This window comes from Mytilus edulis, chromosome 3, assembly GCF_963676685.1.
Source record: "Mytilus edulis chromosome 3, xbMytEdul2.2, whole genome shotgun sequence".
Taxonomy (NCBI): Eukaryota; Metazoa; Mollusca; class Bivalvia; order Mytilida; family Mytilidae; genus Mytilus; species Mytilus edulis.
This window is the reverse complement of record NC_092346.1, coordinates 43,135,820-43,163,211: the sequence shown is the minus strand read 5'-3', so window position 1 is coordinate 43,163,211 and position 27,392 is coordinate 43,135,820. Positions and strand designations below refer to the sequence as shown.

At 32.9% G+C, this 27,392-nt stretch overlaps 1 protein-coding gene across 1 annotated transcript; it reads left to right on the top strand.

Annotated features, from left to right (window-relative positions):
• Positions 1-448: 448 nt before the first annotated feature.
• On the top strand, positions 449-27,037 carry LOC139516576 (uncharacterized). The gene is made up of 30 exons (XM_071306754.1): positions 449-572; positions 1,755-1,796; positions 2,171-2,331; positions 2,721-2,969; positions 3,140-3,292; positions 3,658-3,853; positions 4,063-4,309; positions 4,462-4,627; positions 4,934-5,107; positions 5,394-5,543; positions 5,834-6,409; positions 6,684-7,027; positions 7,581-7,763; positions 7,977-8,238; positions 8,609-8,753; positions 9,206-9,463; positions 9,818-10,075; positions 10,297-10,531; positions 11,007-11,223; positions 11,905-20,814; positions 21,196-21,528; positions 21,810-21,972; positions 22,152-22,336; positions 22,786-23,036; positions 23,198-23,291; positions 23,789-23,876; positions 24,445-24,647; positions 24,896-25,223; positions 26,143-26,342; positions 26,628-27,037. The coding sequence occupies exons 1-30, from the start codon at positions 521-523 to the stop codon at positions 26,913-26,915; spliced, it is 15,111 nt and encodes a 5,036-aa protein (XP_071162855.1). The 5' UTR covers positions 449-520; the 3' UTR covers positions 26,916-27,037.
• Positions 27,038-27,392: the final 355 nt, after the last annotated feature.

The window sequence follows — 27,392 nt, the reverse complement described above, 5'->3', positions numbered from 1 at the left end:
GTATCATACAACTACAATCTTATGACTGTTAATTGAACAGGGACCCTCCTTTTTAAGGTTTCTTATTTAAGGCCTGTTATTAAACAAATTTATATCATTATATTTCCATCTTAGTAACTTCATCTGGAATTTTTTTTTTATCTTAAGGAGATTTTCATTACCCTGAAAAATGTATTGTAAATAATAATCATTAACATCGGAACAGCTCATGATCAGAAAGTCATATATTTTCTATTTTCTATAGATTATTTATCAAAATATTTCCCAACAATCAAATGTAAATATAAAAATTAAACAGTACATCGACCTATACTTTTAATAAACATTCACATGTTGATTGCGTAAATACATCTCGATAAAAGATAACTGACACGGTTACAAAGTCCCGAATATGTCAGCATTAATTACTGGTCAAAATGCATTAGTTAAATGTCACTTTGTACTCTGGAGTAGTATATAAGTGACTAAACCTCACATTGCTTTAGAAAACTGCGACCGAGTACAATCCGCCAGCTCCATAATGGGGCGTACGTTTATCCTACTGCTTGCCTTAGTGGCATCGACATTGGCGGGTAAGTTGTAATATTTTTTTTTTTGTGATTTACGTTTTAGTGTTTATTTTTATTTGATAACATTTTTTATTTAAAAATGACTAAGAAATAATGTGTTTTTAAACAGCGGTACATTTCAAATAGTATATTTTTCATTTTCATCCGTATTGAATTTACAAAAAAAAAAATGTCATAAGATTTATGACTTGTATTACTTGCATTATTTTAAGTGTCACTTTGGTGTTCTTCCCCATCAATCTTGTGCCCAGATGCGTTTAGTTTTGATCGACTAGGCTTTTATAATAATTAAAGTATTATGAATGTGTTAGCTAGCAATGTAACAAGGTCCAATCCTTCGTTTTCTCTTAAAATGTCCTGGATCAATAGTTATCAAAAGTACCAGGATTATAATTTTATACGCCAGACGCGCGTTTCGTCTACATAAGACTCATCAAGTCTGGAATATGACAGTTGTTACCTACAATCCGTTTCTATGTATATTGTCGTTCGTTTCTTTCCTCCTAAAAGTACGCTTGATGTGTTTCCCTGATTTGATTTTGCTTAATCGAACTATGAACACTGAACATACTATTGTTGCCTTTATTATTCTAATATGTCTGTTTGGGATGAGCACCCAATTTTGTCATTATAAGCAACTGCCGTAAAAGTTGGAGGCTTAGATAGCTATAAAACCAGCTTTTACCAACAATTTTCTTCAGATTATGCATATACCAACTGAGGAGTATAATACTTTTGTTCCACTCGTTTAATTGTTTAATACATTTTGATTTTTTCCGTTTTAAGGAATTCCTCTTTTGAATTAGATCGGCGTTCAATATTTATGTTAAACTATTTCATAAATATTTTTATTACTTATTATACGGACGTTTTGAGTTTTTTTGTTGATGAGATCTTGACAATATTTACGTGAAATACATTTTTTTTGAATGAGAAGAAATGGAGACTTTGAATAATAACTAGGCAGGGACAGCAGCCTTACAATGACAGCTCATCAAAAACACATAATGTTTTGTAGTATTTTGATGAATTTTGTCTATAAATTAGCTAAACTTTAATTTTTAATGTATACTCTTTTTATATTATTAGCATGATCATCATTTGTAAACATTTTAGTTGGTGTCTGGTAGATGTTTTTTTATCATATTTTTTCAAAGTAGATATTTAATTTTTTTCTAATTCCAGGACCAATTATTAACACAGGATCATGTTCAACACGTTGTACAGGTATGTTTGTTTTTGTTTTTTTTAATTAAGCATAAAATTAGTGGAAAAACAGTTTTCTCAGTTTTAAAATCCTTCTTTTTCTTTCGGAAAATCCCTGTTCAAAGTCAGAAATAAGACAGTTGCTTTTCAATCGTTCCATTTGGTTTAAAAACCATAATTTTGTTATTTCTTTTTTTTTATATGGACATCCCCTTTTGAGTCCTTTTGAATTTATCTTTGAGTCAAGAAAAGGAAAACTGCAAAAACAGTAAAAATTTTAAAGCTCGTAAAAATAAATATAATGTTTTCATTATTAGGTTTGTTAATTATGTATCTAAGAATCATGCAGATATAGCAAAGATATTTTAATCATATCATACATGCATATATTGCAGAAACAAAGAAATTTGGATACGAAACCGGAAAAACCTACGAATATGACTACACAACCGACGTCGACACAACAGTACAAGGAGCATCCGAGGAAAAAGCCGGAGTTCAGTTGACTGCCAAAGTTTACATCGATGTCGTCTCAAAATGTGAAATGAATCTTCGGGTAAAATACTTTAAGTTATTTTTCAAATGAGAATTGATTTATTTTACGCTCCAAAAAATTACAATGTTATATTACCAACTATCAAAGATATTCATGTATTTATTAACTTTAAAGGGTAGGGAATACACGAAAATACCACATAAGTTTATCATTATTAGGAAGGATAAAGTCAAACATTTCATAAGCCAAGAATAGGTTGATACGTAAAAACACAATATCCGTATTACTTAAAACGAATAGCCAAATTCATCTATTTAAACTTTGCCTAAGTTAACGAGACGTAATTTTCTCGTATCCGAATACCTAAATTTCTATGTTAATTTATCTGTGGTGCTGTTTTGACAAATTGAACATGTTCAATATGGAAATTTCTTTTCTCAAATTTATAGCTTGACAATGTTAGACTATTGGAATCAGACCCTAAAGCGCCTGAAACACTGATAGATGCCGACAAAAGTGGAGAGTTCAGAACTAACCTTGAGAAATCTCCTTTGGCATTCTCCTTCCAAGATGGCCGCATTGAAGAACTTTGTACATCCATACCTGAGAAAACATGGGTACTAAACATCAAACGTGGTATCCTCTCAGCAGTTCAAAACTCAATGGATGACCTGACACAGGATCAAACAGTCCAAGAGGTAAGCAGAATTATATCATAGTTTCACTCAAGTAACTTAACAAAAACAACTTTATGTTTTGAGCTAAAGGGGAATTATAGCAAATGTTTATTAATCTTTATAGATACAGAGAAAAATAGTATATACACAACACTTTTACTATATTCATATTGTTTTGATTTGTTTCACAGACCGACATCACTGGGGAATGCAAAGCAGCCTATACTGTATCTAGCAATGGATGGTACTCCAGAACAATCAAGAAGAGCAAAGACTTGCTTGGATGTACAGACAGACATGGATACAATACAATGATGCAGGGAACACCATACAAAATTCAATCTGTAAGTTATAATTATTATTTTATCTTTCTGCCAAAACGTCTTATTCTATAGTATATTTTAATAAATTTGTCCATCTGTTTCTGTATGGAGGGTCGCTTTGGGTACGATTTCTAATAACACTGAAAATGAGTTTCCTTTAAACTGGAATAGAAATTGACTTTGAATAGGACTCCTATTCACCCAGAAAAGTTTTTTTAGACGTTTTCTTTTACAAGTATTTACATAGATATTACTTTAAATGAGTTTATATTTTATATCTTACAAAAGATATAAGGAATTAATAATACGCAACTTTTTATAACTGATGCATAGACAGCTCTATTAAATATATGTATACCACAATGGGCTTTGATATACGTTTCTAGGAAATTCAGTCTCTGCCACTGATAAAAGGTACCCATGAGTGTTCACAAGACATCAGCAAGGCTGGTATACTACAGAGCAGTGTATGTGAAGAAGAACATGTTCTCCGACCATTCTCAAGGGAATCCAGTGGTGCTATAACAAAGACCAAACAGACATTGAAATATGTAACAGAAAGAGTATCATCGTCTAGCTCAAGTAAGAAAACATTGAAAGATATATCACTGAATTTTTTTTCTGATATTTGACTCTAATTGAAAATAGGAAATTTTGAAAAAATATTTCTCTTATCAAACTATTAAAATTAAACTTTCTTTAATCAGATAAATGTAAACAGAATTTTTACAATGTATTTCAACAGAAATATTTCCAAGTTTCATATAAGAACCAGTGTTCTTGTATTACAGTTTCCATTGGACACCGCGTTCCATTGACGTTTGTGCATTCTAACGATGGTAGAGGTACAATCGGGGATGTCATGAGTAAACTGAATGAAATTTGTGTATCCACATCTGACAGTGTGAAACCAGATACTCCACTTTTGTTTTCTGGACTGGTTAGACTGATGAAGGCTTTAGAAAGTGATGATCTGGAACAGATTTACAGAAAAGTAAAAGGAACCAGGTTCTGTGCATCGAATCAAAAGAGAGTTGAGTAAGTGGCATTTATCAGTTATTCTTGTCAAATATTAAATACAGTTGAAACACTTGCTACTAAGTTTGTATCTGAAGCTTTAGAATTCTAAATACATTTTGAAAGGATGAATTTTTATTGGAATGATGAAAATTTTAATATTTGCTTTGTAGAAAATTCTTCCTTGATGCCGTTCCAATGCTTGGAACAAAAGCTTCACTGAGACTGATTACTAACTTGATTAACAAGAAAGAAGTTCGTGGAATCGAAGCAAATATGTGGCTAACAACTTTATCATTCATCAAAGACCCGACAAAAGAAATGCTGAATGAAGTCAAAGTAGGTCTTATGTTTGTTTGAAAAAATATCTGTTACTTCAGATGTGACTTAATGTATTCAATTTTCCGGCGTTCAATCAAACTTTGAATATAGTTGAATTTCATAAACAAAATAATTTGTCAAAATTAAGAACCATATTGTGATATTTTAATAAAAAATACCTCTATCATTGAAGGTCAACATTATTAAACTCATCACTTTAAAATTAAAAACTTTGTCTCAAGAACATAATAGTATGTAGACATGCTCATACTGGTTTTAGTTACAACAGGTTTTTACCCTGTTTTCCTTTTCATTTATGAACAGCCACTCATATCATCTGAGGACAATGAAGAGGCTATGCTGGGTGTTTCTTCACTCGTATATGCCTACTGCAAGACAAATGAATGTGAAAATGATGTGGACATCGCAAGTATTGTTGCTTCTATAGAAGACAAGATTGGTGTTGGATGTTACGTAGACAAAAACAATCTTGGCAAGGTATGTGAAGTATAATGGTGACATCTGACCTTATTTAATGTATGATTTACCTATATGAAACTTTTTTTGCTTTGAATTAAAAATTGATATTTCAAATACTGACTTAAAAACACAATCTTCTATTTTTGGGGAATTATAATTTTGTTAAATATTTAAGTTTTATATGACTTTATAATAATAAAAAGATGCTATAGTTGATTAAATCAGAAGTGTAAAGTATTTTTTTTTTTTTTGGTTTAAAGAAAGTTCATGTAGCATTTAAGATTAATTTAAAACTTTTTTTTAGGTGATCCGTAGTCTTAGATCACTTGGAAATGCTGGATTCGTTAGTAATTCCATTAGAACCATCTCTAACTGTATGACCAAGAGAGAGAATCCCATTGAAGTCCGCCTTTCTGCTATACAAGCCTTCCGTCGTATGCCATGCGCAATAAGCGTAAGTGTTCAATTTGTAATTTTGTAAAATGTCTATATTGAGTCTACCTAAAAAATTATATTTTATTTTCAGTGTAAATGAATCATAAAATGATAAAAGTCAATAATACTTATAGTAATACAGAAAAAAGTAAAATCACAAAAAAACTGAACTTAGAGGAAAATCGATACGGAAAGTCCATAATAACATGGCAAAATCAAATGACAAAATTTATTCTTGTGTATAGCATCATACATTTTGAACTACAATGTCTATAATAATGAATATATAAATTGCGTTCTATATTGCAGCGAGACGACGTCATGGCAATCTTCAGGAACAAAGACGAGGATTCCGAATTGAGAATTGCTTCTTACCAGGCTCTTATGACATGCCCTTCAGATAATGTCCTGTCTCGTGTTAGAAATGTACTTGAATCAGAAGAGGTCAACCAAGTTGGTTCTTATGTATGGTCTCATTTAACAAATTTAATGGAGACTTCAAGCCCACTGAAACAAGAAATAAAGAATATCATCAACGACCAGGCGCTGAAGAAAGAATTCGATCTTGAAAAACTGAAATATTCCAGAAACTACGAAGGCTCCTTCTTCCTTGAGAAACTAAATACTGGAGCTTCTATTGACAGCAATGTTGTGTGGTCTTCAAAATCTTTCTTACCAAGATCTGCCATGACTAACATAACATTCGACCTTTTTGGACATTCCGTCAACCTATTAGAAATCGGTGGACGAATGGAGGGCCTTGAATATTTTCTTGAATCTTACTTTGGACCTAACGGATACTTCCAGGAAAATGATGTCAAAGAAGTCACAAAACAGAACATAAAAGGAATCAGTAATACAAAAATGGAAGACATTGACAGACAGGTAAATTTTATCATTAATATAATGTTAAATATCTAGTCTGAAAATGTGCCACAGATTTAATGTAACCCTATTTCAAATATCGTTTTGGGATACAAATTTAAGAAATCTTTTGTAGATAAATAGTGCAAAGTTTATAATCGTGTATAGTTTGGTTTGTATGATATGACTTGTATCAATTTAGTATAAAGGAGAAGATGTGGTATGAGACAACTTACCATAAGAGACCAAATAAGTTTGTTTTACCTTATTACTTAAGATCAATATGCTATTGTAGTTTGACACAGAATCTGACTCATTAAAAGGAGATCTGTACATGAGAGTTTTTGGAAATGAGCTACTGTTTACAAGATTCACCGGACTAAGTGATATCACTGATGGTAAATCAATAAATATTCTTGACATTCTTACCACTCTTGCCAAGAAACAAGAATACTCCTTCACAAAGAGCTACGTATTCTTGGATAGCAGTATCATCATTCCAACAATGGCTGGCTTCCCATTAAATTTGACCATTGATGGATCAGCTACCGTTGATCTACGTGCCTCTGGTAAAATGGATTTGACAAAAATAACAGATAGATCACCAAGTCTTTCTTTGGATGGATATATGAAACCAAGGTTAGTAAAGTATTACTAGAATATTAAAAGATTGGAAACAATCTGCAGACGAAATCAAATTAAATAACTTGGTTTAATAGGAAAAGTTTTGTACGGTACTAAACACAACCAGTTGGTCATATCTATTGGAACGTGTTGCTTATGGGGAGAGTTAATATAAATTTGAACACTTGTAGTCAACAAATATTTAAGAGCAATTTAAAGTATATTATAACCATAAAAATCTACCATAACCACCCCCAACATAATTTTTGTTGTGCTTATGTATACTAATATAGTATATTGATATAAGACCTGTTGGTGACCTTCTGCTGTTGTTTGTTGTTTTTTCTATGGTCGGGTTGTTGTCTCTTTGACACATTCCCCATTTCCATTCTCAATTTTAGTATGTGTTTTCAATAACTATTTAAATAATCAGTCTTCGTTAGATTTATTTCATTTTAGTAAAGTATATTATTCAGTGATAGTGCATTTTCCTTTAAGTTCAGTATTTTTGTGATTTTACATTTTAATGTCGAAGATCCTAAACGCTGATATTTCAATGTTTCCACAGTGGCGCTGTCCAGATCAACAGTATGATGAGCGTAGATGCCTTTGTAACAAAAAGTGGAATAAAGATGGTTTCCACTATGCACTCCTCCTCTTCCCTCGAAGGACACGTAGAACTGAAAAATGGAAAAGTACTAAGTGCACAGATCAAAACACCATTTGATAAAATGGAAGTTTTCAATGTCAAGTATGTACTATTTTCAATATTTTATAATAACTTATAGTTTTAAAAACATTCTATTATTATTTTTCCTATTTTGGAATTCTAAATAAGTAATAGTCTTAGAGTGCTTGTCTTAAATCTATATACATAGTCATCAAAGATACCCGATGTAATAGGAATAAGTTGGGAATGCAACTCAAAATATAATAATTTAAAGAAAGTGACTATTATCAACAGGACTGCTTTCTTCACTGTCCATCGTGAATCCGAGAGAGAACAGAAAATGATTACTGCTAACAGACAGACTAAGAAAGTATGTTCTGGAGACAAACTTGCCAAGATTACCGGACTGGAACTCTGTGCTGAACTTCAGTATCCAAACGCATCATTGGTAGCCGATGCTCCATACTTTCCAATGACAGGACCAGTTAGTGCTGGACTCACTCTTCTAAAACGTGACACACATGAAAGTTACAACATGGAATACAAATTTGTAAAGGTAATGCCATAACAATACTTAAAATAAGACCTGCGTTTTTGAAAACTGATCTATCTCTTTAATTCAATTGAGGTAATTATACCTAACGAGGATATCAAACACATTAAAAAAATCGGCAAACACATGGTTTAATTAAAAACTTCAAAGAAACAACTGAAAAGCATGAAGAGTTTCTTCCATCGCTCTGGTCTGTCTGTCTGAGGCATTTACTAAAAGTGTTATCATTTTAATACTGAATTTCTGACTCAAACTTTCAAGTGAACAATAAAGAAATCAAAACGCAAATATTTTGATTTTAGTTGTGTCAAGTGCATAAAGGGAACTGATGTAATGATTAAATACACTATATAACTTCTACGTTTTATTACAGGATAAACAAGAGGCCAGAGCTAGAGTAGCCTTTAGCACCCCAGGTTCTAAGGTAGACCGTGAATTGAGTTTTGATTGTCTTGTTCGTTCTGACCCTCTGCTTGAAATAAGCATGATCTCACCATGGAAGAGAGTTTCAGTTAGAGGTAAATAAATGACATTATAGGAAAGACATCAACCGTTTTAATTTCTGCTTAAAATTTGTGCTAAAAATATTTCCTTCAATGTAAAGAAATTTATTCTATTTTGAAGAACTGTTATAAAAAAACTGAGTACTGATTTTTCTTAAAGATATATATGAAAAGATTTGCACTTTGTAGTCATAACTCGCTTTCATTCGTATAACGTGAAAAGACAGCTGACAATTTTATAATTTAAACTAGAAGTTTCATACTATTATAATGTACGTATAATTGTGGACCATTGTGCTCAGAATTGAAAAATATATGTCTGCTTTTCTATGTATTTTAGTAATATAAATATCGACGAAATATTCCTAAATGTCATTATTTTTTACACAAATGTCATTATTTTTTACACAAATAATATGAATATTTATGAAATCAAACCAAACATTAAATAAGATTGAAATGTTTAGGAGCATTGGTTGGTGACAATCAACAGAAACAAGTGGCTGGAAGAATTGTTATCGACGACAAAGATGAATACTCTGTGACTGGAGAATGGATCAGAACAAGGAAAGGACAGCTTTATACTTACAATCCATACATTGAAATCATCATACCAAATAAGGAAAATATCAGACTCAGCAGTTCTGTAGAGTATGTTGTCGGCAAAAGTTTCAATGGTGAATTGACCGTAAAGGGGCTATCTAAGCAACCCATTCAGTCAAAAGGTAGGTTATAGGTTAACCGTAAATATATATTCTGGCCAAACATTATGTGTGCAGTTATACCTCAACTGTTGTAAAATTGAAGTTAATGCAATAATCAAACTTTAAAGAAAACTATTCAAAAATAATCCTGATTATATTTAAATACATGATGGTACGTTTCCCAAAGTAAGCATAACAAGTTGGTCAGTTTATTGTCTGAAATTGTTCAATATATAATGTATCAAGTTCGGGTCAAAATATACCATCAATGACTTATGGAAAATAAAAGTTGATAAATATAAAATAGAACACTACTAATATTTTCGATATCTTTTTTCAATGTTATATTAGAATAAATTGACATGTTCTTTACAGTAAACCTGATTTCCAAGAAAGCAATGTCTTCTATAAAAACATCCATCTCCTTTGAACCTGGGAAGGATTACAGTTTTGAAAGCAGATTGCAGAATACACAAACAAAGAAAGCAACAAAGTTAATGCCTTATTTGTCCATCCGTACACCAAAGGAGGAAGTCACAGCCCTTGGAGGATCAATGGAATATAAAAGTGGTTCTCTTATTTTGGTGGACATTACACTTGACAGGCTTTTGGATAAAACCGTAAAAGTGTTTAGTAAGTTATTTTTATAATTTATTTAAGTGAAAACGTAAACCAATATGAATAAAGTCTCAATTACATCAAGCATATATCTTCTTATATTTTTAATCAATCTTTTAAAATACTATGTTTAGTGCAATATAAGAACCCCAGATATCGTACAAATAACTATTGAAAATAGTGTAGCTATCCCATAGAATAGTAGTTAACATAGAATTTTTTAATGTCTGTTTTAGCAAAACTAACGAGAACTTTAAGGAAATCAAACGCCAGGTATCAGTCAAAAGTTGACATCAGAACTCCACTTCTAAGAGCAAAAGGAACTTCAAATATTGTACTTCAGAAAACCGCTGTAATTACCAGAGTTAATCTAGATTACGTTATTCCAAGAATCAGCAGGGACAAAATAACAGTCAACAGTAAAATCAATTATGGTTTCACCAAGAGTGTCTGGTCATTGGCTGGCAAAGGGTATGTATACATTTAGAAATACTATGCAATTTTACATTTTTAGTGGTACATTTTATTTAGCTTCCATGTAACTGATTCTATCCGATTTAGAATTCTCTAATATCGCTGAATATTCGGAAAATGCAGTGAGTCTGTCCGAAATGTTTGTTAAGATTTTGACAATTATCAATTAATATATTAATATGCTTCACAGTAAAACCATAAGGTTTAATTAACACATAATATTCAACAAGCTATATATGTCTTGTAAATTTTAATCACAAATGAACAGGCAGACATACTGAGTGCAAATATAAAGCCCCTTTCAACTATAGTTTTAGTTTGGTTGGAGATACATAATTCTATGTTTTACATCAAAAATGCAATTAGTAAATGATGTATAGTCAGTCAGTGGTACTCAGAACCCAATTCTAGGAATGCAATTATTAAACTTGAAGAAAAAAAGATGGAATAATATTGCTTTCTATATTAACAGATCTTTAACTTTCAAGAAGAATGGTGACTACAATGTTGTTATCAACACAGACATGAACAACAAAGCTAGATTGACAAAAGTGAACTTTGATCTTAGATATGGTGCAAAACCAAAGGATGAAAACAAGCGTATCTTTGTTACGTCATTAGTACGTCACGAACTGGGATGGAAGAAATCTGAATTAGATATAACTGGTGATATTAGACATCTGGCTCTGGTAAGAAAACCATAACATAGAATACCATAAGATGTTTATTTTTTCTATCCATTATCATCCTTTTTGATTTAGATAGTATACATTCATTAATGTAATGTTGGTCTAAAAATAAAGAGGGCAATGCTTTATGGAAAATATTATATCAATGTAAAATAAGGAGGTGCGATATGATTACAAATGCGACAACTATTCATCAGAGTCCATATCAAGCGAATTTAAGCAACTGACAGGACAAAGCGTGAAAATAAAAAATGAAAACTGTCTAATTTAAGAAAAAAAAAAAAAAAAGGTTATGAGAGACAGCAGTTACAATCGACAACAACTTAATTGCAGTTTCCTAACACTTTAAGAGTACACTTCAATTACTTACCGGTTAACAAATCAGAGTCATGCCTCACTGATAGCGGTTATGTAAATATGTAAAAAAAAATGTATTGGTAAAGCGCAGGACCTCCAAGACCAAAAGGACCAACGGGACCATACTTCTAAATGCGACTTACTCATTATACCTGAGTTTACTGTATTGAAATTATTTGATAATCGATATGTTACATAACATTGTATATATACATTTTTAAAATTCTAATAATGATGGAATAGTAGAAAACCACGTGCTTTCAAGATTTAAAGATAGTATGAGAAAGTTTTGAAATGATGACATAATCATATTGCTGTTTTCAGGGATTAGATCTTAAACTGAAAGGAAAGCATTCTCACAATCCAAAGAGTATTAATTCTAATTTTGGGTTATCATACGGCAAGAAGCAATCAGTATCTGCTGCATTGGTAATGAAGAACAAGTCCAAAAAATTTACATCCTTAACTGGGGATGTAAGTCTGAAATGGAATGATAAAGACTTTTCTATTGCGAACAATTTTGAACAGAAGAACAAAAGGAGATATACCAATGAGTTGATTTCAAACATTGCTGGACACAAAACAAAAGTTGTAAGTGATCTTAAACTTTCTGATGAAGAGTATGACGTCAGCTCTGATATAAGTATGTCCGGACAGAAGCCAGTCCATCTTGAAGCACTGCTCAACCTAGATCCAAGAAACTTCCGTGTCAAATCTCGACTAAATAATGACTATTCGGTAGAATTTGGTTCTCAATACAAAAAAGCAGCATTTTTACGACTTTCTGGTGATGTGTCTGTGCCTTCAAGAAAAGTCAAAGGTGAATTTGAGGCAAAGAAGAAGGGACCGATCTATGTTGGACATTTGGACATTCAATGGGATGCTAATGCAGACAAGGACAAACAAATATTTGTTGACACTCAACTCACATACAACAACATTCAAGATATTGATGCAAGCCTTGTATTCAGAAGTCCACTGCAAAATAACAAAATCAACATAAATCGCAAAAACGAAAATGCACATTTTGACATAAAATCTGACGGAAAAGAACAACTATCTATTGACGCATCTTTGAAACAGAAAAATGGTAACGATCAAGTCAAAATCGATGGCAGCTTAACAGTACATACTGCAGCAAAAGGATTAAGATATGTTAAACTTGGCATGAACCATTTGTCAGACCCAAGCGAATATGAAACAAACTTTAATGTCAACTGGAAACCAGATAACCAAATATCGGCTGCCTTTTCCCTGAAAAAACCAGTGAGCATTCGTCAATTACAAGGATCTCTAAACATCAAGACACCATTTAACGAATTTAAAACCTCGTCCCTAGAATTTTCCCATGATGCTAAAGACTCCTTGAAGTCCCTTGTAACTGTTCAGGTAAACAAGAATTCTATACGGGTTGATGCATCTGCAAAGAAAGAAAACAACATATACTTGGGACATGCTGGTGTCAAATCTAACATTCGATCCATCCAAACCGTATCTTTAGATCTTAGTCATCAAAGTAAGGATACAACTAACGAAAACAGCCTAGTTCTTAATATTAATGGAAATGAATACAGATACAAAGGTAAACTCACACATGATAGAGCAGGTCTTATGATTCAGCAGAGCGGTAAAATAGCTCTTTCTTCACCAACAAGCCAATACGATTCTACATGGCAACACAGTAATACACTCAACGATATTACAACAGTGATCACAACCAACATTAATGGAGAGCATTATGGTTTTAACATTAAGGGCAGACATAATATTGCATGGAAAGAAGCATCCGTTCAGTATACATTGACCTCCACAACTCCATTTGGAAAAGGACAACTTATGGTTAGTCATTTACATAGAGACAGTTCCATGGACACCATTCTCTCGATGAGCCACAATAGCAAAAACCTTTTTACAAGTGAAGGTCATCTTAAAACTGAAAATGGTGAACTTATTGCTACCGGGAATCTCTTACTGAAAGGTGAACAAATGGTTGCAATAGAAGGACGATTGAAAACCGGATCTCAGAAATATGTTTTGGTTACATTATCTACACCATTTGAATCATTTAGAAGACTTAGAACAGAGATGGAATTTAAAGGAAATACGAAGGCAATGACCTCCTCTACCAGCTTTGAACTACAACCAATTGTAAGAAGAATTCAACTCAAGTCTACATTTAACAGAATTGGTGGTGTGTCTGGTAATGTAAGACTCGAAACTCAATACCAACAACTTCCAGCCAGTGAAATAACCTTCTCAAACCGCCCTGAGAATGACAAATCGAGAACCGATATCAAGGTTGAATACTTACCAGGAAAGATCGTATCATTGACATCAAGAACCCTTTTAGATGGACAAAGGCTAAGTGCTGATGTCAGTATTGCAACTCCTTTTGAAAAATTACAACGTTTAACAGCCGGTATAACACACGAACCTACCGTCAAAGGATGCATTACGAAAGTTGAGATGGAGTATCCAGAGGGAAAATCTTACTATGCTGAGCTTGCTGTTGAATACAACAAAAACTACCAAGCTGCAGTCACAATACGTCTTCCTAATTACCATCCAGTAACCGCTACCTTGAGCCACAAAGGTACATGGAATCAATTCTTATCTGGGGCTTACTTACAGTATGACAAAAATGGAAAACATCAACTGGATATCAGTTACCATAATGGAAAGAGTCTCCAAGGTTCCTTCACTATGAAGTCATCTCTTGTTGAAGATACCATTGCTTCCTTCTCTCACAGTGGAAATAGAAAAAGCATTAATTCTAACATTCTCATAAAATATGGGAAGAATAAGCCAATCAATGTAGATATAGAAATGACAAATGCCAAAAGAATGAAAGGAACATTAAAGGTTGCATCTCCCATCATGGATGATATCACAGTTCTCTTTGTACACAAAGGCAAAAGTACAAGTTTCAAGACAAAAGCAAAGATTGGATGGGGAAAGAAGGAGGAAATTGAAGGAGACCTGACATTCAACTTTATCAAAAATCTGAAGGCAGACGTTTCAATATCCACACCATTCAAGAGCATCAGAAAAATGTCCGCTTTTGTAACACACGACGGGAATTTACGGGACTTCAAATGTCAGTCGGAATTGAAAATCGGGAAAAATGTTTGGGGAGCCAATGTTAAATCAAAGGTTGATCCACAATTAGTTACAGAGCTTACTATCAACACACCTCATGACGGATATGAAAAGATGAGAGCCTTCTATACACATAACGGTCAACTTTCTAACTTTAAATGTCATCTGGAAGTTTCAAAGAACAAAAAAGACATTATTGGTGATTTGCAATTTACATCTCAACCATTGATCCTTTCTGCAACTCTTCAAACACCGGTAAAAAGTTATGGCAATCTAAAGGCGTTACTCAGTCATGCAGGCCCACTAAATAACTTCCGAACTCAAGCTGAAATAACTTACTCTGATTCTAAAACTATAACACTAGATACATCAGTCAGCACAAATGACCGATTAACTGTTTCTGTTGATATCAAGACGCCATTCCAGGAATATGAAGAAATGACAGGCAAACTTTCACACTCAGGAACTTCCAATAATTTTGCCTCACGATTAGAAACTCTTCTCCAGAAGAAAAGAAGTCAATTGGACGTTTCATTCTCTAGTCTTGGTCCAATTGAAGGAAAATTTACCCTTCTTACTCCAAAATATGAACCTGTAAGGATGTCGTTATCGCATAGTTTTGAGTCATCCCTCAACAACCAAGTTTCATTAACATATGGAAGAAAAGATATTTTAAACAGCAGAATTTCATATCAAAGGGAACCAAAAATGAACGGAGAAGCTAACTTTATATCCTCATTTACACCTGACATGTCAGCATCATTTGAACACAGCGGGAACCTTCGACGATGCGTTTCAAACATCAAAGGTGCATATGGAAAAAAATCAGCTCAAGCAGATCTTAATCTTAGTACTGACGATGACCTTTCAGTTCGACTGAACATGAAAACACCATTCGATATTTTAAGGTCAGGTGAACTCAATATTAACCATAAAGGACAACTAAATGACTTCGAGAGCACAGCAGATATAGACATAAATTCTCAAAAGATCAATGGGATAGTCAAATTTTCAAGCAACAATGGAATTCAAGGAAGAGCCACACTTACTACTCCATATGAAATTATCCGTAGTGCAGAAATGTCATTTAAACATTCTGGACAGTTGAGAGATTTTGAATGTTCAGGTGAATATGTACAAGATGGAAAGAGATCAGAAGGACAGCTAACACTGAGAACTTCTAGAGGTATAAATGCAAGGGCATTCCTGAAAACGCCATACTCTAAAGATATCACTCTTAAGGTAAATCATGAAGGAGAAATTAAACGGTTTTTATCTAATGGTGAATTGAGTTACGGTTACAAGACAGGGTCTGCCCAGGTATCAGTGGATGTGGTAAGAGATATAAGAATAAGCGGCTTTTTGAAATCTCCATTTTCAAGTGATGTAGTCATTAGTACTGAGACCTCAGGACAACTGATGGACTTTACATCCGTATCCCAGCTTACTTACAGTGGGCAGAAACAACACGAACTTGAAATTTCTTTCAATGCTGAAGGATCAATCAAGACATGGAGAACAAATTTTGACGGTGCATACAATAAGAAAAAAATTACTGGAAAATTCTCGTTCAGCGCACCAAAAGGAATACAAGAAAGGACTGAAGCAACTGGACAAATTGAAACGCCAATAAGTGAACCAGTATCGTTTTCATTTATGTTCAGCAGTGACAAAGAACAAAGAAACACATATGGCTTCCAAACAAAAGCTGAATTAACATACAGTGGTCGCAAACAACATACAGTTCTTGCTAATTTTGAACACGCTGGCACACTGAAAGCATTTACAACCTCTACTGATGTGACTTATAACACAGGGAAATCAGCTGTTCAAGTTAGTTTCGAGTCAAATTTGAACATTGAAGGAAAAGCAACACTAAAGACGCCTTTCATGGACGACATTATTCTGTCTTTCGGTCATACTGGACATCCTTTGAACTTTAAAACTCAGGCTGAGCTTACACATAGTGGTCGCAAACAACATGCAGTTCTTGTTAACTTCAAACATACTGGTGCTCTGAAAGCATTTACAACCTCTGCTGATATCACATACAACACAAAGACAGCATCTGTCCAAGTCAGTCTTGAATCTGAATTAACAATTGAAGGAAGAGCAACAGTAAAGACACCTTTCACAGATGATATCATTCTTTCTATCGGCCACAACGGACAACCTTTGAACTTTAAAACGCAGGCTGATCTTACATACAGTGGTCGCAAACAACATGACATTTCTGTTACCTTTAGTCACGATGGATTACTTAAGAAATTTTCCACCAGCTCCAATATTGTTTACAATACAGAGAGAGTAACTGGATCAGTATCATTTGATAGTACAAATGGAGTCCAATCCACAGTTTCATTGAACACTCCTCTGACCAAAGACCTTCGTGTATCATTTTCACACAATGGTAAATTGATCGATTTTAACAATCAATTTGATGTGACTTATGGAGGATCTAAAATGTATGAAGTTACTACAGATTTCAAATTTGAAGGCGAATTAAAAAAATTCCAGTCGTCGGGATCAGCTACTTACAACGGAAAAACAATTTCGAGTGATGTGAATTTGGATATCTTGAACGATCCAGAGGGAACAGTAACTTTAAGAACACCTTTTACTGATGATATAACAGTTTCTGTCTCTCACCAAGGGACTCTACATAATTTCATCAGTCATGGAGAGATCGGTTACAACGGTAGAAAACAGCATGAAGCCAATATTGTACTCCAGAACGGTGACAAGAGAGTATTTGTAGAATTGTCATACAATACTAAGGTAGCATCAGTAGAAGCAACATTAGAAAAATCTACAGGAATAAAAGGCAGAATTGAAATAAAAAGTCCATACACAAAAGATATCGAATTTGAAGTAGACCATAGAGGGGAAATGTTGAACTTTAAAACGAAGGGAGAAATAACCATCAGCGGAAAGAAACAACATGAAGTTTATGCTGCATTTGAGCATAATGGAGACATGACAAATTTCAGAACTTCCGGCGAAGCATCTTATAATACCAAGAGAGTGTCATCAGAACTACAATTCGACTCCACAGACGGTATTAAGACAAAAGGTACTTTGAAAACTCCATTTACCAACGACATAGAAATTATAATTGACCATAAGGGCTCTGTTAATAATTTCAAGTCACAAGCTGACATTTCATATAGTGGATCCAAACATCATGAAGCCGTCATAACATTTGGATGGTCTGGTAAACTACAAAAATTCCAGTTATCGGGAGATGCTACATATAACGGAAAGAAATTCATCACTTCAGCTAAAACCGACTTTACTAGTGGAATTGAATTAGAGGCACGTATGTCAACACCATTCACTGATGATATGGAAATCTTCCTTGACCATCAAGGCACTTCATCTGAGCTCATATCACAAGCTAGTGCAACCTACAGCGGAAGTAAACAACACGAAATTATTTCGACACTTAAGCGTACTGGTACATTGAAACAATTCCACGTATCTGGTGAAGTTCGATACAATGATAAAAGATCTGCTTTAACTGTCGATATGGACACTACCTCAAAATTATCTGCAAATGTGGCTCTTCAATCGCCAATATCTAAGAATATTCAGCTAGAAGTTTCATTCGATGGAGAAATTGAAAACTTCAAAACCAAGGCTTTGCTTGAATATGGTGAAGAAAAACATGAACTTTTATCAAATTTCTATCTAGATTTACCAAATGGTTTAGAAATAGATATTGACATACGATCACCTATCAAAAACATAAAAGCATCAGTTTCACATGAACTCAAAGGTACTTTGAAAAACTTCCGTTCAAACATCAAACTGACTCTAAATGACAAAGAAATCAACGCAAAAACAAATTTTGATAGTTCTAGTGAACTTACATTTACGTTGGAGACACCTTTCTCTGGATATGAAAGAAATACGGCTCTACTAACATTATCAAATGTACAGTCTCTCATTTCTGGAAAGGCAGTTGCGAAAATAGGAAAACATAAAACTCAACTTAATGGCAAAATTGATACATCAACTGGTTTAAAAATCGAACTGTGTATAAAAACACCACTAACTGAAGACTTTGAGGTGATTATAAACGGAAATGGAGGTCTGCATGCATTCAGATACGAATCGTCTGTTAGCTACGGAAAAGAAAAAATTAGAGGAGAAGTCAACCATGATTGGTCCTCAGAAGCAATCAAAGGGAACATGCTGCTATCAACACCTATTCTAGAAGACATCAAAATAGAATATGACGTAAATGGAAATCCAAATTCATTCGGAACAACAGTAAAGGCATCCATTGGTAAATTGAATGGAATTGAAGAAATTACCACCGTCAGACTAGGAGTAAAGTCGATAGACTTCGTCACAGCACTTAAAACCACTTTATCTGGAAATGTAAAATCGTCTCAACTTAGATTTTTACATGATGGTTACATTTCAAATTTTAAAACAAGCATTGAGGCAACACATGCCGACAAGACAATCAAAGCCGATGCATCCTTTAAACACCTTCCATCTATCGAGGGTTCACTAAGCTTACAAACACCATTTGAGAAGCTAAGAGATGTAAATATCAAGATTGAACATACTGGATCTGTGAAGTCTTTCACAACAATCGGAAGTTTTCAATATGCACCCGACAAAAAGATTGAAGGAAATGCTAGATTCACAATGTATCGACCAGAAAGTATGTACTTAAATGTGGAACTCCAAACTCCATTCAATGTAATTCCTCATTTGAACGGTAGATATCGGCATGATTTCAAAACAGACAGTCTCACTTCATCTGCATATTTGGCGCTCAGTAGAAATATGCCTCTTATTAACGGAAATCTCAAGATAACACAAGAAATTGTCGATATTTCATTGAATACACCACAAAACAAATATTCCGCCAATGCAGACATGAAAATGAAAGATGACACCTACTCACTATCCGGAAATGCTGCAATTGGAGAGAAAAAGATAACTATTGCCATGGAAAAAACTCCATCCTCAATCAACATAAATCTTAATACACCACAAAACAGATATTCCGTCAATGCAGACATGAAAATGAAAGATGACACCTACTCACTATCCGGAAATGCTGCAATTGGAGAGAAAAAGATAACTATTGCCATGGAAAAAACTCCATCCTCAATCAACATAAATCTTGATACACCAATCAAAGGATATGAGAGAACACAAATTAAAGCATCTGCCTCAAGAAAACCATACCATGCTGCACTGAATATACAGACATCATACTTATTTGATATTGAATTTGATGCACGCCTTACTGGTCAAAGATTCGATGAATTAGATGGATCCCTTACGCTTAAAACTGGATTATATAATTTGCGAAATATACGGATATCCATGAAAAATGACAAAATTTTTGGAGAATTGAAATCTCACGTTGAAGGATTTTGGACTGACCGCAACGGAATAACAATAGATGCATCTCTCACGAAGACAGACTGTTCACTAACAGTGTCTACTCCTTGGGAATCACTCCGAACAGCTAATGGATATGTAAAATTCGACTGGAGTAGCAAAACAAATCATTTGGTAGTAGCAACAAATATGAAAATCAACAAACAAACATTGTACGATGTTGATTTTGAAATGGATGCTGAGAAAAGAAAGGAAATAACATTGATAATTAATGTCAACGAACCAAGACAGATGAGGTTTGAATTAAATAAACTGCTTTCCTCAGAAACATACATGCTTGTAAATTGGAACAAGCAAGATAGAGACAGCAGTTGCAGAATGGATGTGAAATTCAATTCTGATTGGTCTGACAAAAAACAGATTGCAAGCTATCGAGGTATATGTGGGTCAAAATCTTACAGCATAGGAGCATCGTATCTTCGTCCTGATGAATCGTCCAAAATTGTTCTATTTATAGAAAAAGATGATATCCGAACACATGGAATTGAAACAATACACGATAAAAACGGACAAGCAAAATACACTCTACAGCTACCATCTAGGACAGTTGTATTGTCAACTGTATCATCAGGTTATGATAAGTCAAGTCAAATATTTGATTTGTCGTGGGATGCAGAGAGAGACCAAAACAAAAGAATAGTATTTAAGACCAGATATTATGGAGATGAACTATCATTGGGTTTAGAAATGCCAAGTCTCGGAAAGGTAATCAAAATATACTTATTATTAGAATATAGAAATTTATTAATTAAAATTATCAAAATACATGTTTTTCAATTAGATAAATGTCTTTTGAAATACAAGTGATTGATAGAGAATATTCTCGTTTGTTTAAACTAAAGATTTCATCTCAGTATATATTGCACTGCAGTAAATATAATGCTATAAGTAATTAAATTATCTGTATTATAAGTTATATGAATATTTCCTATTTATACAATAGTCTTATAGCACAAATATTCTAGGTACAAACCAACATTAAATATTTTCCAAGGCACAGAAAAATCTTTTAAAAACATTTACAGTTTAATTTATTTTATTCTCTCATGCATACAGTTTAAAAGAAGTGCCCTTATTATTTTAAAGGATCTTCAACTTGATTACAAAATGTTAATTGGAAGTGGAAACGTTATTTATGATGGCCGTACTGCATTCAGATACTCAAAAGATTCTCGTAAAACTTTTACCTTGAGTTCAAAATTAGAAGATGTATCAGGTCGTGGGGAGAATTACAAGTTCTTACTTGGTATCAGTCATCCATATACTACAGTGGACATCCAAACTAAAGCAATGTTCGGAAAATCTAACGACAAACTCTCAGCTGATTTTGATATCCAATACCTGACAGCAAGACGTCAAACAAAGAACATCGCCTTAATAACCGAGATTGATAAACTCAAACGTCAACTCAATATACAGGTATTGACTTACTAAGACTTAAGAAACATATTATTGTGTGAATATTTTTCTGTTCATTTTTTTCCATACTGGTTGAATAATGGAAGAAACAAAATTAATATATTTTTTTTTATATTTGTATATTAATTTGTTCATAAATATTTTCTAATGAATATGTGTTTCCGTATATAGAGTGAAATACCTGACTGAAAGTCTATTGTTATATACTATAAACGAATGGTCAAAGTAAAAAGTTGACAAGAATTTTTAACGTTTCTTTATGTTTGACTTTTATTCCGCAGGTTCGTTCTCCAATCAAAACAATGAAAATAGATGCTCGTGTTGAGACATCACCTTTCAAACTGACGATCAAAAATCTTTATGATGATACCAAGCCAATCAATACAGAGCTGACAGTTGATCCTAATGATGGGAGTCTGGATTTTAACATGAACTACGATATCAGTAAGTCATCCTTATCAAATACCAATACCATACTAAAGGAAAAAATAAAAAAAACAAGCGTTACAAAATGGATAGATACTAGAAGATTATTTTGTTTTAAGTTGAACTTTTAAACGTGATATCTTATATTCGTTAAAACAGAAAATTTATTTAATCCTATTATCTTTTTCTATTTTCAGAAAACCCAGATAAAACATTTCATGTGAATGCTAAATTCTCAGACGAGAAAGGAATATCTGCAGAACTGTTCAGAAATGTAAATCAGAAGAAAACAGTAGACAGCTTGCTAAATCTGCGATTGAAATCTTCTAAGATTCTTCATACACGTGTTCACTGGCGTCCAACAATTATCAGTGATCTCAAGGTATATTTGTAACTTTTTCAACAAATTTGAGATTTATCAGTCATATACAGATAGCGAAAAGGAATAAAAGAAAAATCTCTTTAAGAGCAAATGTCTTATAAATCATCCCACAGAGTAGTTTATATCTTATAGAAATAAGACCAAATAAATGCAAAGGGTAGACCTAAAATATAAGATTAAGAAGACATTGAACAATACAAGAAAAACACGATCAACCTAGGACAAAGACAGATAAAAATTCCATGATGTCGAACAAAAAAGAAGTAGCAACCCAAACCATGCCAGATTGAAAATAGGAATAGTTTGTTTTACAAAGGTGAATGTTTTAAGCATTCAGTTTCAGTCGAACCTAAGTTTCATTCACATACACATTCGTTTCGGTTTGCTTTCTGTTAATGCTGTTATCACCATATGACCAAAACAAGTATAAATGTTCTTTAATCTTTCAGGCTGAACTAACAAAAAGAATTGAAGAATATGGAATACGATCTGCTATGGCCGTTGAAGAGTCTTCTGATGGAATTAACAAAGAAATAGTATATAAGAGACGATTATTCCAAGCTGCCTATACAGAAGAAATCAAGTCCTATGCTGATGCCATTAATGAAAAACTGTCTGAACTCAGAACATTGAAAGCAGGAAATGCCTTTTATCTTCAAGATATTTGTAATTCAGTTGATACTACCATGAACAGAATCGGGTACGTTTCTTTTAAAATCTTTCCACTAAATCTTAATTTTTCACTTGAAAACAAAACTTCTAAGACTGAACAGCAGTGCGAGTATAATAGAAAACATATGAACCTAATATGCTAAAAGACTCACACATGTGTAACGATATATTTATTTATATTTTTTTCAGTGAATATGCAGAAGACTTAAATGAAGCTTGGGGGAGATGCCCAGTCAAACACACAATTGATGAATATATTACCAGTCTTGAACAACTACAAAAGGTTATTATTATTTTTAACGGTATCAAATTTACTGCACGGCAATTTCTCTTCAATGATGCTCGTGTTTAAGCTACTAGTATTAAAAAAAAATCCAAAACCTTGTATAAACGATAAAGAAACGATAACATATGTGTAGTAACTTTCAATTGTTAATTTCTTGGCTAATCACAGTTAGGAATAAATACTTTAAAATCTGTTCGTACTCCAGATGTTTCTTTCCTGTGTTTAAGAACAATAATCAACATATGTACGTGATCTCTCAATTGTTCGGAGCAGCTGCGAGTGTACAGTGTTATCAGTGTACACTCCTTCGCATTATTAATAGGGATGTGTCACTAACTTTTATATAACTTTATATAACACAGTATCTACGTACGACTGATATTCAATTTTGTATTACTCGAAAATGTCGCCAAAACACCTTTTATATGAAAACTATTTTGTTTACCTGCAGAATGTCGGAAGTTTTATTTTACACTGTTATTTGTATGTTTCAGAGACTGGATGCCTACTCAGAAGATACTTATATCAACATGGGTGACCAGTTGAACAGCATTTCAACAAATTCTTATCAGAGATTACTTGGTAAATGTTATCCTTTGAATATCTCTGTTCGTTTAAATAAATCCAGGACAACTTACAAACTAAATTAAAAAAAAAAAAAGGAAATTGTATAAGGTATTGCTGTATATAGAAGTTTAAATCATTTACACAATAGCCAAAATGGCATGAATTCCATTGCATCAGATGCACAGGTCGACAATGTATGTCTCTTTAGTGAGACTTGATGACAAAAATTAAATATTCGGAAATTTCAAGTTTATTACACACGTAAAGGGCCTTAAGTAAAGCCAAATTCGAACAAGGAATGACGACTTTCATGAGAGATTAGTTCCTTCATGTAAAATAATTTCAAAATTTTACAACAGATAATTTGATCAAGGCAGACGAAATCTGGGAGTGGCGTTCTGCTATATCAGTCTTGTTTCTTTGATCATAAACACTTCACATTGTTTAGACGCAGATGATAATCAACAAAAACATGTATTGATATAAGTTCCCCTAAAAAACAATTTTACAACGAAAGTATAGAAATTCTTCAAAATCTCTTTTTGTTATACATTTATATCTATATAAAATCTAATAATTTCAGATTACAGAAACTCTGTTGGAAATCACCAAACTGTTGTCAATTTAAAATCAAAATATAACTCTTATATGGATCAGCTTAAAAACATGAAATTAAATGAGCAATGGTCTAACGTTGCCAACCAGTATACATCAAGCATATATAACATCAGAGAGGGTATCAACCAAAGACTGGTTAACTCGTTACCAACACCAATGTACAACATGGTAGGTATAAACTTGTGTTGATCGATTTGTAAGGCTAATTTTAAAAATATGTTTCAAAAGATATATACATGTTTGGAGTAGACCCGATATGAAATCAAACGGAAAATGTATTAGCATCAATGTTATGAATTGTTAAAACAAAAATGAAAAAATGAAAAAAGATATGTAATATACAAACATATATTAAAGTTAAAACATTTATGTATATAATATTTAAAGTGAAATAAGATTTACATATTCTTTTCAAGGGATCATCTGCATACAAATACTGGGAATTTGAAGAGAATGTAAATGCTTTAGTTGACAAAATATTTGATGAATTGAAAAAAGATGCTACAAAGGAGGTGTCTGTTTTAAAAGAGATTTTCGGAAATGTACTCAAATCCAAAGTTATTAAATACGACATACTAAATGGAGATATTGAAGTAGATTTGTACCTGCCTGTTGATGTACACACACTCAGCTCACTAAAAGACATTTCTTTGAGACAATACATTCCAGATATGAGCTTTCCAACTCCAAAACTAAATTTCCTTGGATCTGTGGAGGATTACATACCACACATGTCCTGGACAGGTTTGTAAACATAAATTTTTCTAAGTTTTGTACTCAGAATCACGATTGATTTGTTACAAGTACAATAAAGGGAAACAAGGATGTAACGGTAATGCATGAAAGTAGATGTACTTTAAATTTTGGTGAGCAGCGTTTTGTGAACAGAGTTTGTATTTTCGTATTTTGTTCATGATGTGCTGTTTTCTACTTAGAATGTTATATTTTATATATTCATCATACTCATGGCCAAAAAATTATAGTAGAAAACTACAATTACATGTGTGTTTTTTTTTAAAGGAGTAGGTCCAGTAAGACCTCTTTTTGGCCCCAAAATATAGCAGTTTTACAAAATTGTTAAAATGTAAACTTTTAGTTATTTATTGGATAGAAGAATGGTTCTGCTACATAAATATGGGCTGTTTTTGACAATACAAGGCACATATATTGTGTACTAGCACCATTAAGTCATGCTAAATTACTGAAATCTTCACAATTCCAGCATTTTAGTTAAATTTTAGACGGTTTCCGTGTAAAACGAAAGTGGCCGCATTCGTGTTCATCCAAAATATTAAAATGGAAGGTGTATTTGATGATAATACATAACATACATAAAGATTGAGGATGAACACGGATGCGGCCACTTTCGTTTTTGACAAAAACCATCTGAAAAGTGACATTCTTTTGCATATTTGGTAGATTTTTCATATTTGAGCCTGAATCGGATCGTTTTTAGTGACTTAATAAGTTAAAATCTTTCACATAAATTAATTGAATCATATGAAATAGACACTGAAGTGTTTAAAAAGTAGCCAAAATCTTTCGTCAGATGAGACTGAAATTTGAGGCCAAAATTGGTCCTTACCGGACCTACTCCTTTTATTGTATGTTTCCTTAATGATATAAATAAAAAATAATTTGATGTTTGATTTCATTTTTACAGCAAGTGCAAAAGTACATGGCCGACACTTTACAACTTTCGATGGTCAGGAATTTGACTTCAGTGGTCGATGTAGCTACGTTCTTGCACGAGATTATGTGGACGGCAACTTCAGTATCATTATGAATTATTTGGGCAGACAAAAGAAGAAGTTAATCTTGACTTCTCACCAACAAAATGTTCAATTATCACCTAATGGAAAGGTAAATATAGTTCTTTACAGGAATATTTTCATAGTTCTATATGTACATAGATATGAAACAGTATGTGTATATCTACAAATATATATCGTGGATATGCTTTGCAAGACTCCATTGCGAAAGTTAAACATGTGATTCATGTATGAGAAGTGAAAAGATAATAAAATGGCTTTAAAGTTAACTTTGCATGTCTGTATTACTCAATCAGATATTTACTATTTGCATGTACATTAATGTATTTTGTAACATAAGAAAAGAATTCACCGTATCATACATTCTCTCTTGTAGGTCAGTGTCGACGGTGTAGTTATGGATCTACCTTACAGATCATCAGAATTTGCAGTTTTCTCTGAAGATGGTAAGGTGTTCATTGAAGGACGTGGATTCCAAGTTAAATCCGACCCAACTGTCAATATGGTCGACATTGATTTGAGCAAGTGGTACTTTGGTAAAACAGGAGGACTTCTTGGTACTCTGAACCATGAACGTTACGATGATATGATCATGCCAAATAAACAAATTACATCCGACGCTTTCGCTCTAGGAAACGCATGGCAGGTTCAAGATAGATGTTGAATGAACATTTCAAACTCTGAAATACCATGAAAAAGCAAACTGTGATTACTAACTTTTAATTTATATTTTGGATATTGTTGTGAAACTTATAATGAAATAAAACAATTTTAAGCATTGATAAAGTATTTTGTTTACTCTTTTAAAATTAACATGGATCTAGGTATGACAAAAAAATATTGTTATGGATTGTAGATGGAGGTTGTTTATTAATTTCTAATTGTCTTGTTGGTTTTTATTGTGCTTTTAGGGTGTCGTCTTCTAGGCGTAGAATTTTAGATTGTTTGAATAATTATAGAAACATGAACTCGTCAAATAATATCGGGAAAAAAAAACAAAAAAAAGATATGTAAAAAAAAAAAATGAAAATTTTAACATTAAGAACATTTTTACACGGCTAAAAAAAGGATTCAATCTATTATCAATGTTTTGGTAAGTTAGGTATTTCAGTAACACAAATTGGTAGAAACCTTTACTTAA